Source organism: Beta vulgaris, chromosome 8, assembly GCF_026745355.1.
Source record: "Beta vulgaris subsp. vulgaris cultivar EL10 chromosome 8, EL10.2, whole genome shotgun sequence".
In the NCBI taxonomy this organism is placed as follows: Eukaryota; Viridiplantae; Streptophyta; class Magnoliopsida; order Caryophyllales; family Amaranthaceae; genus Beta; species Beta vulgaris.
This window is the reverse complement of record NC_079209.1, coordinates 58,638,554-58,651,711: the sequence shown is the minus strand read 5'-3', so window position 1 is coordinate 58,651,711 and position 13,158 is coordinate 58,638,554. Positions and strand designations below refer to the sequence as shown.

Sequence of the window (13,158 nt, the reverse complement as noted above, 5' to 3'; positions counted from 1 at the left end):
AATAACGCACTGAGGTTGTTTGGTTGACATAAATATACAAGAGAAGTAAATCTTCTTAAAAAAAAATAAAATAAGGTAAGGTTACATAATTGAAAAATATACAAAGTTGCACTACTTCAGTAGGCCAATTAAGTGTAACTTTTCAACGAAAATTTTTATTCGCATAATCAACCAAACAACTTTTGCTACTTCCTAGAAAACGAAACTTCAAAAAATACCAAATTCCTTTAAAAAAAAAATACTACTCCCTATATTCAACCAAACGACCACTTATCGGATCGATCGAAAGACTAATTGCCTTGATCTTGATCAATCTTGATCAAGACTAATTCCTTGATTTCCACGCAACACAAAGTTTCACAAAAACCACTTACCAAGTAGAAACAAAACCAAAAGAAAATGCAAATTGTAACCAGCTAGCTAGGTAGCGCGTTGATGCATTTGGACCTCCCGATAAAAGGAGTCACCTTTCGCAGTGACCGCGAATGACTCCGACAAGAAAATTCTTAGAAACCCAAAACACCTTCTTCTTCCTCCTTCTTCTTCTTCCTATTTTTCTCTCTCCTCTCTGAAACTCGGAGAGAGAGAAAAACCTCAAAAAAAGGCAATTTTTGTTTCTAACAATCAAAAAAATTGATCACATTAATAGTAATAACAATATTAGAAAAAGAAAAATGGCGCCTGCCATGGATCATCCACGCCCAAGATCTTTGAAACCCATAACTATTCATGGGTTTGCACAGTCGGGTGATTTTATTGGGTTTCAAAGATTGCTCAAAGAAAATCCTTCTCTTCTTAATGAACGTAATCCTGTTGTATGTTCTCTTCTTTCTCTCTCTTGATTGGTTTTTGATTTTTGCTGAATTGGGTTTTAATTATTGTTGAAAAAAATGTGAAATGGGTTTTGATTGTGGGTGAAAAATGTGAAATGGGTTTTTTTTTTTTTTGGGTGTTGATGTTTGTTGTTTTCTTGGTTGTAAATTAGAATTGGGATTTTGGGTTTTTGTGGGTGTTAGTTTTTAGTTGTTTTCTTTGATCGTATTAGGAGTTTTGTATGTTAAATTTTAATTCTTGATGTGATTTGTGGGATGGGTTTTTGTAGAATGTGAAAAAAAGTTTGGATCTGTGTTTTATTTTTCTATGGGTTTATAGCACATTTAGTAGTTAAATTGTTCAATTTTTGTTAATTTGATTTGGATCTGAGGAGGAACTGAGTCATATTGACAAAATAGGGAAAAGGAGGGAAAATTTTGTTCTGAAATTAGGGTGTCCTGTTAAAGATTTTTTTAGTCTTGTGCATATGATGTTCTTTCTGTGAATCATGGCTTTATGTGGAAAATTTGAGTTGTATTTGGAGCTTAGGCTAATCCATGAAACCAAAGTATGCTTTTGGGATGTCGGTTACTAGAGAAATGCTGTCTGTATCATACTACATAATAGAGACTAATAGATTAGTTGCACCATCTTACACAATTAGGCCATTGGCCTATTCAATAGATGAGATTAACTAATCGCGACCGTTTACTGTGATCGTGAATGCCTTAGTATCATTACTCATAGAATTAGGAGAAGCATCATATCATAGCTGACAAAATTGAGGCAAATTTGGCATATTAAAATGAGACCAAGGTTGTAGAAATGTTTTCTCCCTCTTGGTAATCCGCCTTGAGCATGATAAAGATGGATGTACTTTAGAAGCAGATGGATTATTTTGGTTCTCTAGTCTAGCGGAAGTGAAATGTGATTAGTTCATGTTATGATCAATCAAGTGGGTGTGATTATTGACTTGCTTTTTTAACGATAATAGATGGTACAAACTCCTCTTCATGTTGCTGCTGGTTACAACAATGTTGAGATTGTTAAAGTTCTGCTTGATTGGAAGGGTGTAGAGAAGGTTGAGCTGGAAGCCAAGAATATGGTATGAGTTGGACTTTGATGACTTGTCTAGAAGTGCTAAGATTGCAGTGACATTAAACTTTTTCTGTTTTGACATAAAAGCGTGTATTTGCAGTATGGGGAGACTCCATTACACATGGCCGCAAAGAATGGCTGCAATGATGCTGCTAAGCTGCTTCTTTCTCATGGTGCATATATAGAGGCAAAAGCCAATGTAATTTTCGTTCTTTTCAGTCCCTTGTTTCTCATGGTGCATATAAAATAAGTAATAGTATTATACAGATGAACTTGTCCAATCTATGGTTGTTAGAACTTTTTCTTGTGTCTGTGCAGAATGGAATGACACCCTTGCATCTCGCTGTTTGGCATTCACTTCGATCAGATGACTGCTCGACCGTGAACACCTTGCTGGAGTATAATGCTGATTGCAGTGCCAAAGATGATGTGAGTTAATGGAGGACATGCTTTGCATATTTTTCTGTTGGCTAAAATTTAACAATTATGTAATGTTTTGGACATGTAGGATGGTATGACCCCTCTGAATCATTTATCACCAGGTCCTGGGGGTGAGAAATTGCGGCAGTTATTGAATCAGTATCTCGAGGAGCAGAGGAAGCGCAGAGCCCTTGAAGCTTGTAGTCAGACAAAAGCTAAGATGGACGAACTTGAGCGTGATTTGTCAAACATTGTGGGCTTACATGACCTTAAGTTGCAGTTGAGGAAATGGGCTAGGGGGATGCTTCTTGATGAAAGGCGTAGAGCTCTTGGATTAAAGGTGGGTGCTCGAAGACCACCACACATGGCATTCCTTGGCAATCCGGGAACAGGTATTCACTTAGGATTTGTCATTCTTGGTAGCTAGTAATACTTGCTACTATTGGTTGATTACTGCCACTGTAATGTTGATCTTACAACCAATGCACCATAGAGTAAAAAAAAAGATAAATTCGAAACCATGATTAGCTTTATGATAGATATAGGAATAGATTATGAAATTTAGAGAGACATATTTCTTTAAGGCCAGAATTGCTGTGCAATTTAAGTATAGATTTTCTGTAAAGAAGTATCCATTATTATGCCAAGCACATGGTTATTATAGTTTTTAATTGGACTTTGGCTTTATTCTCGTCTTCCATGTCTAGAGGAGAGCACATCATATGATTAATAGTCATATGCAATTGAATGATTGATTATCATTGCTTGACAGGCAAAACTATGGTGGCCAGAATACTTGGAAAATTACTCCATATGGTGGGAATTTTACCCACTGAAAAGGTGACGGAAGTGCAGAGGACAGATTTGGTGGGTGAGTTCGTTGGTCACACGGGGCCAAAGACTAGAAGAGTGGTACTATTCTGATCCTTCTCGTTCTTCTTCCCACGCCCAGCTAGTCAATTCCTTTTGAGCCGGTAATAATTTCTTTTTTGAGCAGATTAAGGAAGCCGAAGGGGGGATTCTTTTCGTGGATGAAGCCTACCGTCTTATACCAATGCAGAAATCAGATGATAAGGATTACGGGTTGGAGGCTTTGGAGGAGATTATGTCAGTCATGGACAACGGGAAGATAGTTGTCATATTCGCTGGGTACAGTGAGCCTATGAAACGGGTAATATGCTCCAATGAAGGATTTTGCAGACGAGTGACAAAGTTTTTCCATTTTGTTGATTTCAATACAACGGACCTAGCCAATATTACCCATATAAAGATGAATAACCTAACCGAAAGTAGCTTGTTATACGGGTTTAGGCTACATTCTTCCTGCACCTTAGATGTTATTGCAGCACTAATAGAGAGAGAAACCACCGTAAAGCAAAGGCAGGAGATGAACGGAGGTTTGATTGATCCGATGTTGGTTAATGCTCGAGAAAATTTAGACCTTAGGCTTAGCTTTGATTGTTTGGACACAGATGAATTGCTGACGATCACTTTAGAAGATTTAGAGGCAGGCCTTCGATCTTTGTCACAAGGAGTGTGAGATCTCGATCAACGAAGAAGGGATTATCCATAGCTAAGAAGCTCTAGTTTTCAATAGTTAGGGCATAGGGGTCATCAATCAATCAAATCTTCTTATGGCTTGGTGTTGATCAATCATCATTCTCAATTCTTTTGTATTAAGGTTGTTCATGACTCCTCTATTCTTTAAGGTGAAGGAAGGCATATTTTTTTGTCTTTTTCTTTGGGGTGATATTTATTTTCTATGGTCTAATGTTCAAGAATTGATTGTAAAATTGATATATAAAGTATTTGATGAATGTTGTAATAAATCAAGTTCTGTATGAATAAAGAAATATATTGATTCTTTAGTTCTATTCCACTCCCACCAGAATATCAGGAATAGCAAATTTGAATTGCATTCCATCATCTTGACATCAAGCCGAGCGTCCATGATCCAGAAAATTTCAAAGAATAAACTGGTAATTTGCTACTCCCTTTGTTTCATATAAACATCAAGTCGAGAAATGTTGTTTATATGAAACAAATTGGGGATTCCATTTTGCAAGGGGAAAGAACAGAACTCTTATCACAATCGTGGAAGAAGTAAGCCAACCTTGATTCTTAACAAATTTATCTGGAAATTGAGTAACCATGATACAACTATATAATCACCAATGTGAAACCAACGACAAAGACACATAGGAGATTGTCCACTATTTCCTCCGTAACTATATAGAAGCGATAAGTAATAGTGCATTGATATTTTGAACGTAATTAAATGATAATAGATGTTATATAGTCGAGAAATTATGTATTGTTGATTGGATTTTAATACATCTTGGAAGATTTCTAACATATGTTTTTGAATATTGAAACATTAGGAAGCAAAGGGGAGTAGGGACTACACACATGTTATTCATTATTGTTGTATTTTGTTCTTTATATTATGCATACAATGCATCTCTTGGAATTGTTCAAGAGTGAAAATTGGTGGGTGGGGAACTGAGGATGCAATAGATAATGTCATCCCCTTATTTGTTAGATAGAAATAGATTCAGAATAAATACAGCTTTTTCACAAAGGTGACTAACTAATATAATATTCCTCTATTTTTCTTAATCGCAATTTTTTTAGTATATTTATATATTAAAGTTGAGTGGAATTTATGATCACCTTTAGTTTGACGTCTACTTACAATATCTTAAATGCCTTTTTTCATTGTACTTTTCTAAAACTTAATGTTAATATACTCTAACTATTTTACATGTTTTTGTAATTTGAAGCATACATTGCATGCTTAAATCTAGTAGTATAAGCTTTTTTTTTTTTTTTTTTGAGGGGAAATCTAGTAGTATAAGCTAAATATGCTCAAAATTATAATACTTTTCCTCAAAAGAAAGAGTAACTACAATCAATGATGTAAAAAAGGTTTACAGAAGCGTTAGATCTCATCAACCATCATAATTTCGCGACAATAGAGTTGTAATATTTGACTGAGTTGTCTAGGATCTAGTATTAATACATTATACATTAATAAATGTTTTATTGCTACCGATCTATTGTAGACGGGCATTTTCCCACTAGAGATACTTTAGGAGAGTGTTTTCTCTCACGATCCCTACTCTCAAACTGTCTGCACACAAAACTAGATTATGTTAATCGTCTAGAGATTTTGATTTGGCAGGACCCTTTACCATGAAGTCTCCATTGAGGGCCAAAAAAGAAGATATTTTGTAATACAAGAAAGAAATAAAAGAAGAAATTGAATGAAACAGAAAAAACGAGAACCAGAGTGAGTCACGTAACAGAAATCCTCCCCTCAAACAAGTAAACAACAATGGTGGCTCACTCTCTCTCCATTTTCTCTCCACTCCCTTCAACTTCTTCTCCTTCATCCACAACATCTGACTCTTTCTCTTTCCCTCATTTCTCCAATTTCTCTCGTCGAAACCCTAAATCTTCTTCCTCACTCTTTCTCTCTCCTCCTCGAGCTTCCTCCTTCAAATCTCCGTTGTCAACGTTGTCGGAAAATGATTCGCCGGAACAATTCTTTCAGAACAACTCCATCGCTGATTTCATGAGGTTTCGCAAACGCTCTGATGGTGTTGATGGTGAATTGCAAACTGCTGTTGTTAGTTTTCGCAAGAAGTTCCCTTGGTCTCTTTTACGCCCTTTTCTGAAGGTAATTTTCTTTCTTTTTTACTGCTGTGATTTTTCGGTTGGATTGATTGTTGTGTTGTGTGATTTTGTGGTGGATTGAATTTTGCAGGTTGATTTAGTTTCCACTATTCACATTGCAGATAAAGAGTAAGAATTAATTTTGTTTTGGAAATGGAGTTAATTGATATAGTTTTTAGGCGCTGTCCTTTTGGACTGAATTAATGGAAATTTTGTTCAGTTCGGTCAAATTTCTCTCACAGTTTTACTTCAAGTTCACTTCAGTCCAAAAGAACATAGCCGTGTGATTTTGCTCATGAATTTAATTAACTGAGGAGGTTTTGCTATGCAATTATGCAAACTGCAATCTTTGAATTGAAGTTTGTACTTCATCCCAAGCTTAAGAAATGGAATGTAAGTTTATACTTGTTAGTTTGAAATGGCGATGTATATCATTTGTAAACTTTGGATACTAATGTAACAGTTAAACCTTTTCCACTTAGAAGACGCTGATTTTGAAATGGAGAGATTACTTAATAGCATTGAATCGACGGTGGAAGGTTAAGATAAGTAATGGGATAATTTAATGGAGTAGGTTGTTATTCATGTTGCGGTGAGTGCTTTAGGGAGTCTAGTGTAAAGGTTTCATTGTGATGATTGGCTAAAATTAGATTATATTAGCTGGTATTATACTTATTTCGCTAGCTTCGTGAAATGAGGATACAGAGCATCAGGAATAGGTCTTGTGAACTTGCTTTTGAGGTTTTCCCATTTTGCAGCCACCTGTATGAAATGCCCTTATTGATTTGTAATATCATTTTGTTTATCTAATTAACTTTTAAGTATTCTTTACGAGCTTTTGACTGTTGCTACCTGTGAAAGGCTTGAGCATTTGATGTATGTACTTGCTTTCATTGCTTATATGTGGTTTGCAAATTATGGACCTTGTGTTTCCTTCCTGTAGTAAACTTATTATTTTATTTGGGATTTTTCGCCAATTGCAACCCTTTAAAGTCTCGAGTTTGTTAATTGCATCCCTTTCATTCGAATCTCTTCGATTGCAGCCTTAAAAAACCCAATCACTTCTAAGTTGCAGCCAAATTCATTTTCAGGCTAAATATGACGTAACCCTAGTTAAGTCCCCACGGTCTTTTTTGTCTCTACCCTCTTTCACTTACCTCCAAAACTCTTGAGTCCTCTCTCTCTCCTTTAACCTCCATTTTCTCTCCTCTCCCCTCTCTCTTCTCTCCTCTTTATGCTGGCAGTTGGAAGCTTATGTGACAATGGCTGAAAAATTTGGGAGAAGCTCCACCCAAGCATCTTCAACTTCGAAAACCGGACCCATGATATGCCCCAAGTAAATTGCGCCTTTTATTTTCCATTTGTAATACTTTAATGGCATAAATAAAAACTTGTTTTTGCACTTTGATTCCTGCAATTAGCATAAAATAAGAAATTGTTAATTAAGTTTACAGTTGCAAAGAATTATTTTAATGACTGTTAATTTGAAATTGCACACGGATTTTGGCATTAAACCCCTCCCTCCTGAAATTGGAATTCGCATGTTTTATGGGGGAATTTTGAGAATAGAAACTTAATGGTTAACTGGGTTAGGGGTCATTGTTTTTGGATGGTCAAATTCATGTGGGGAGTTTCACCATTAACTTGGTGAAGCAGATTCCTCTGGAGAGAGAATGGAGTGTCCTGGAGATAGAGGAGAGAGAAAATGAAAGTCAAAGGAGAGAGAAAATGGAGGTCAGAGGAGAGAGATGACTTAGGGTTTTGGAGGGAATTGAAAGAGGGTAGAGATAGAACAGACTCTTGGGACTTAACTAGGGTTAGATAGTGACGTCATATCCAGTCCAAAATTGGGCTGAAAATGAATTTGGGCTGCAACTTAAAAGTGATTGGGTTTTTTTAAGGCTACAATTGAAGAGATTCGATGAAAGGGGTGCAATTAACAAACTCGAGATTTTAAAGGGCTGCAATTGGCGAAAAATCCTTTTATTTGGTACTAATTTTAGTTTTCTATGGAACTCTGAAGGTTTTGGTTCCTTGATAATACTAAGCTCTTAGGTTTTCCTTACACAAGAGTTAGAGAATGTGCTATGGATGTGTTAGCCTTTGGGATTCTTCAATGTTTCCCTTACATGGATACTTAGATCGTATCATATCAATTCTGAAATATAAAGTGGAGAAGGGGGTTCCCTTTTCGTTATAGGGTGTGTTTTGATGTAAGGTTGTGTTAATTAGCTAGCAACTGGCCTCAATTTTGCAAAAACTGATGTCTGTGACTGTTCAGATATTTTGAAAATTTGCAGAAGGAACTTGAGCCCTATGACTGTGTCCTCTATGAGATGGTGGCTAGCAGAGAGAGTTTAGAAAATCGTCGATATGCTGCGGCTAAAAGGAGGCTTAAATCTTCACGTTCTCGAGGCTTTAACATTCTTGGATTTATTCAAAGACAGATGGCTCGGATTCTTATGCTTGATTTCCAGTTAGATTGTCTTGATTACCAGGCGGAGAACTGGTACCATGCTGACTTGGATTTTGAGACCTTCAGGTCATTACAGGTACAATATCTTGTCTTCATTTCTTGTCGGTTTTAAGCTAACACTGAAAGATGCTCTTATTGTAACTTTATTTTGTTTGTCTGTCTTCCCATCTCTTGTTGTGTTGAAGATGAGACCACAGAATGCTTGTGAACAGTGTACATAGGGATTAGTTAAGTGATCTCCTATGTAAATTTAATTTAAAATATATTCATGTCAGAATTATAGTGTTTCAAGTCAACTAACTAACAAGTTTAACATAGGAAGATTAACAAGTTTATGTGTAGTAATATAATCATTGCCTTCAAAACAAAACTCAGTCTGTCGAGGCCCCATGGTGCTCAAAAGTAATGTTAGATTTGTTGCCCAAGGTTAGCCAAAGTACTTACAGTGGTATGCTCTCAGATTGATGAAGTTCACACACTTTTTTTTCTTAATATGAAGCTTATGTGTTTGTGAAGACAAGCGATAAAAAGATTATTATTACACATCAACTTGGGATAGAAATATATGAGGAAGCAAAAAAATTGAAAAATAAGATCCAATGCCAAAGATAACTGTTGGAAAATCAAAATAATTAATGAGATAAAATCTCATGATTCTAGATTTACTTTTTGTAAATATCAGTTGATGACTACTCCATCTAGCAACTTGAAAATCAACCCTAGAGTGGTGTTATAAGAAGCTCTTGCCTTGTTTGCACGACCGATAGCAAACGTATTTTTTACAATTTCTTGGACGTGCAAGTTCAATAACTTTCAATCAATAGCGAAAGGAGAATACAGTGCTTGAGAATAGTCAAAACAGGATTTCAAAACCAGTATTCCAACAATATAACCTAGACTTTCAGCCATGAGATTTTGCCGTCTGCTTTAGAAGTAAAATATAATTGAGCTTGTGGAATGTTGGCAGTTGGCAAACAACAGAACTTGAGACTTCAAACCTGACATGTCTTTACTTGATCTTTTCATCCTTCAGATGGAAAGAGGTGAAAGTATATTCACATTTGCAAGAGATATGACCCTCAAATCGACAAAAGCCTTGATGCAACCAGAAATTCCAGAAAATCTTGACCCATGGAGATCCAAGCTTTTGTGGGCATCCCGTGTACTTCCAATGCCACTTGTGGGCCTTCTTATTATCGGAGGTATGTGTACTGATGTTGGAGGCCAGGTATCAGAATACCCCGAGCTTGATGCTTTGTCTAGGCTTGATTTTGGTGCTGCAATGAAAGTTTTCCTGGCAAAGCGCCTCACCTCTGAGTAAGTATTGGCATGAGATTCTGTATATATGCAACTATTTTCCATGGATTCTGGTGAAATAAGCTTTCTTGAGATTCTTTTTCTTCATGCAATGAATCATGATAAATTGCTGAATATGAAGGTGGTCAATTTGGGAGTGCAAGTGGAGTCTGTCAACATGTGCACTTCGACCCCTCAAAATTTTAATATTGAGGGGTGTGTAAGTTAGTGACATACTGATCTGAACCTTATCTGGTCCAATAACTCTTCCAAGATTGAGTCTATAGCAGAGGATGCATAGATCACAAGATGTCTGATTGAAGTGCCATGTACACTGCCAAATTGTTGCATATATTGGGCATTCTAATTTTCTCACACTAAAATATGAAGTTTGATAGTTTGTGCTTTATTCAGTTTTTCTTCTTTGTTTGTAGACTTCTTCGAAAATCAGATTGTTAATGTCTTATGAAACTTGTAGCTTAGTAGCGGTCCTGTCGGATCCACGTCTAAGTGTACGTATGGTACACATGCACCCTGTCAATTAATTATGAATTTAAAGACTCGCTACATGTTACACTGATTGCAAGTGACCAAGTGGTTAGCTTTATACACTTGGAACCCGAAGAGTTGAGGTATTGTGCTTAAAATTATATTAAAAATAGTTTATAACTAAAATATAACTACAATAGATGATGAATGACTCAATTCTGGTCTAAATTGGGTTGTTTGGATTCAGATAGGACGGGGTTTCTCTCGTTAGGTTCCTGCGAGATTTAGGTCTGTTATTGGATTCACTTCTATCATAGATTTTTCAGGGACAAACAGGATAGAGTTCTTATTGGAAACTGTGAAGGATAGAGGTGTCAGAATATAGCCATGAAAAGAAGGCCATTGCACTTCAGACAATTACATTATAGTAGTAAGGAATAGATACAGTGGCATAAACTCCACTGCCACGAATTAACATAGCTTAAGGCTTAAGCATTATTGAGATATAGCATTATAGGAAGAAGAAGAAGATTTGATTGATAAACTGAAAATATAGCAAAATGTAAAGATATTCAAGCTTTTGAGAGGCTTGATTCTCTCCCAGATGAACTCTTAAAAGCTCACCAGAATTCTCATTAATATTCAACATAATATCTCTCTCCCTAATCTATTCTAGCTGTAGAGTTTCTTTCCTTCTAACCCTCTAACTTATTCCTCAAGCTACCTTAAAGTAACATATCTAAATTTCCCCGCCCCCCTTGCATCAGTTCATTACATCCGCACCTATCGTCTTGATATTGTTTCGCATAGCAGTGAGAGGTGCACTTCATTGAATACAATCCCAAAGATTTCTTAAAATAATTTTATTTTATTTTGATTCCATGATGTTTAAGAATTTGAGGCCAGTCTTTGATGTTTACCAGTATTCCACGTGTAAGTGCAATTTGCTTGTTCATATTTATGATGAAGTATGCTCTTAAATGGAGTGCCAATTGTTGATTCCTGATATATGTTCCTATGTGAAGGTTCACACAAGACACAGCAGATGTTGAGGAAAAATCAGTTATCATTGGTGAGAGAAACAAGGCAGCAATAGATGCACTTGAAAGGGCTATGGATGAAGGCCACAATAAGATAGCCATACTGTATGGAGGTGGGCATATGCCAGATTTAGGGAGGCGGTTGAGGGAGGAATTTGACTTGGTTCCAAGTGAAGTTCAATGGGTAACTGCGTGGACTATAAGGAAACGAGATTTACAAAGCAATTCGTTCCCATTTCTGAAGACCATGGCTGAAATTTTGGGATGGCCTTTAAACCGGTACCAAACATTAGCGCTCCTTATCTTTTCCTCCGTTCTTGCGTTGGATCTTTGGTTTTGGGAGCTGTTCTTCGGAACTGCTGCTGATTGGGTCTCGCAAGTTGCAGCAGAAGCTGCGCAGTATATAAGCAATTGACTAATGATATAACATGATGATTAGATGGGGTGTGACAAAGTTGTTAATAGTAAATGGGCGGTCCCATATACGCTTGTGTAAATATTGCTGCAATTTACAGAAGTAGTGATAGAAACAATCATTTGGAAGCCAAACATGGCAGAATGACATTTTCATTTACCTGTAGGAGTACTGGTCTCCTTATTGTAATAGCTACTTTTGATAGTGTCTCAAAGAACAAGACTACTGTAAATCGAATATACTATTTTATACAAATTGCTTGGTTTAGCGATAGCTCTTGCGTTTTTGCCGCTTATACTGTGTTTGGATGTGGGAATCACGAGTGCAAGAAAGAAAGAGTGGAGGGTTAGAATTTCCCCTAGTTTGGATGGGAAATTCCAAGCATGGGGAGTAAAAGGAGGAGTTGGAAAGATCTATTTTTCCTCCCTTTATGCCTTTCTATTTTTCTTGCAGATGGACAATGACGAATAAAGAAATTGTCGAAAATACAGGGTCAACCTGATCAATGACATATACTATCTTCGCTTCATTCTGATTGCAACACTTGATATATCGAGTCCATCAAAAGGCTCCATCAAGCAACACAGAGCGAAGAGCTATCTTTATCTGTGTCTGAACCTTGGCTTTCCATCATGAACTACAGAAGCGAGCAACTGTTTCATTAGATCGTCAAAGTATTGCACTGGAGACGATTCCATCAGCTCCCAACCTGCTTCAGGTAAGATTTCTGAAAAAGGATAGTCGGCATCGTCCTTGTTCAGGGCTCTGATATCGATTCTCTTTGCAGCATCACAAAGCAAACGCTCCAAAAAGTTGACACAGGAGCCAGTATTAAGCTCCACCAGTAAATGTTTATAGCAGTCGACTCATCCGCCTGGATCAATGAACGCCTCATTCTTTGCTTATCTGCAGCATAATAAAAACCACTATCTACTCATGTCCACATATCCCAGAAAGTTGCTTTTCTGTATCCATGGAACAAAACTGCACCTCTTAAGCGGGCATCAGTTTAGAAAATCTACCATCTTTAGAAAATATGATGTGTTAGATACTTAGATATTAGGGTAAATTGAGGGAAATCTTCATATTGAATTAATGGAAAAGTGATTAACCTGTTTATTATAACCCCTCCCCCATAAATTCTCAGTTTATTTCTAGAGGCTTGACGGAGTTCAGCTGTCTAGAGGAAAGAATTCAAAATCAAAACGTTTTTTATATGGATATGGAAGGGAAACTAGGCGAGTACCTTAATCAGCTACCTGAACACAAACTTATTAGTTTTGAACAGTTTATGATGATGTTTAAGCTCTTAATTTTTTCTAAGTGCTAGACTGTTGGGTATTGTCAGAAAAGGGAAAGCTCATAAGCCATCAGTATCATGTTTGCAGAATGGTAAACACATGCAAAGTGCAAACACTTTGTCTCATACTCTC

General features: G+C 36.7%; 2 protein-coding genes across 2 annotated transcripts; both read left to right on the top strand.

Moving 5' to 3' along the window:
- Window positions 1–425: 425 nt before the first annotated feature.
- On the top strand, window positions 426–4,205 carry LOC104902203 (uncharacterized). Its single transcript, XM_010689902.4, has 7 exons — window positions 426–815; window positions 1,808–1,918; window positions 2,012–2,110; window positions 2,230–2,340; window positions 2,420–2,723; window positions 3,104–3,243; window positions 3,329–4,205. The coding sequence occupies exons 1-7, from the start codon at window positions 675–677 to the stop codon at window positions 3,869–3,871; spliced, it is 1,449 nt and encodes a 482-aa protein (XP_010688204.2). The 5' UTR covers window positions 426–674; the 3' UTR covers window positions 3,872–4,205.
- Window positions 4,206–5,587: 1,382 nt separating this feature from the next.
- Window positions 5,588–11,998, top strand: LOC104902202 (hypothetical protein). Its single transcript, XM_010689901.4, has 5 exons — window positions 5,588–6,013; window positions 6,101–6,138; window positions 8,291–8,561; window positions 9,519–9,802; window positions 11,296–11,998. The coding sequence occupies exons 1-5, from the start codon at window positions 5,669–5,671 to the stop codon at window positions 11,723–11,725; spliced, it is 1,368 nt and encodes a 455-aa protein (XP_010688203.2). The 5' UTR covers window positions 5,588–5,668; the 3' UTR covers window positions 11,726–11,998.
- Window positions 11,999–13,158: the final 1,160 nt, after the last annotated feature.

Coding starts and splice junctions, on each gene's coding strand:
- LOC104902203 (XM_010689902.4), top strand. CDS start 675: ATGGCGCCTGCCATGGATCATCCACGCCCAAGATCTTTGAAACCCATA. Junction 1,919..2,011: donor AGCTGGAAGCCAAGAATATG/GTATGAGTTGGA, acceptor GTGTATTTGCAG/TATGGGGAGACTCCATTACA. Junction 2,341..2,419: donor ATTGCAGTGCCAAAGATGAT/GTGAGTTAATGG, acceptor TTGGACATGTAG/GATGGTATGACCCCTCTGAA.
- LOC104902202 (XM_010689901.4), top strand. CDS start 5,669: ATGGTGGCTCACTCTCTCTCCATTTTCTCTCCACTCCCTTCAACTTCT. Junction 6,014..6,100: donor TTTTACGCCCTTTTCTGAAG/GTAATTTTCTTT, acceptor TGAATTTTGCAG/GTTGATTTAGTTTCCACTAT. Junction 8,562..9,518: donor AGACCTTCAGGTCATTACAG/GTACAATATCTT, acceptor TTCATCCTTCAG/ATGGAAAGAGGTGAAAGTAT.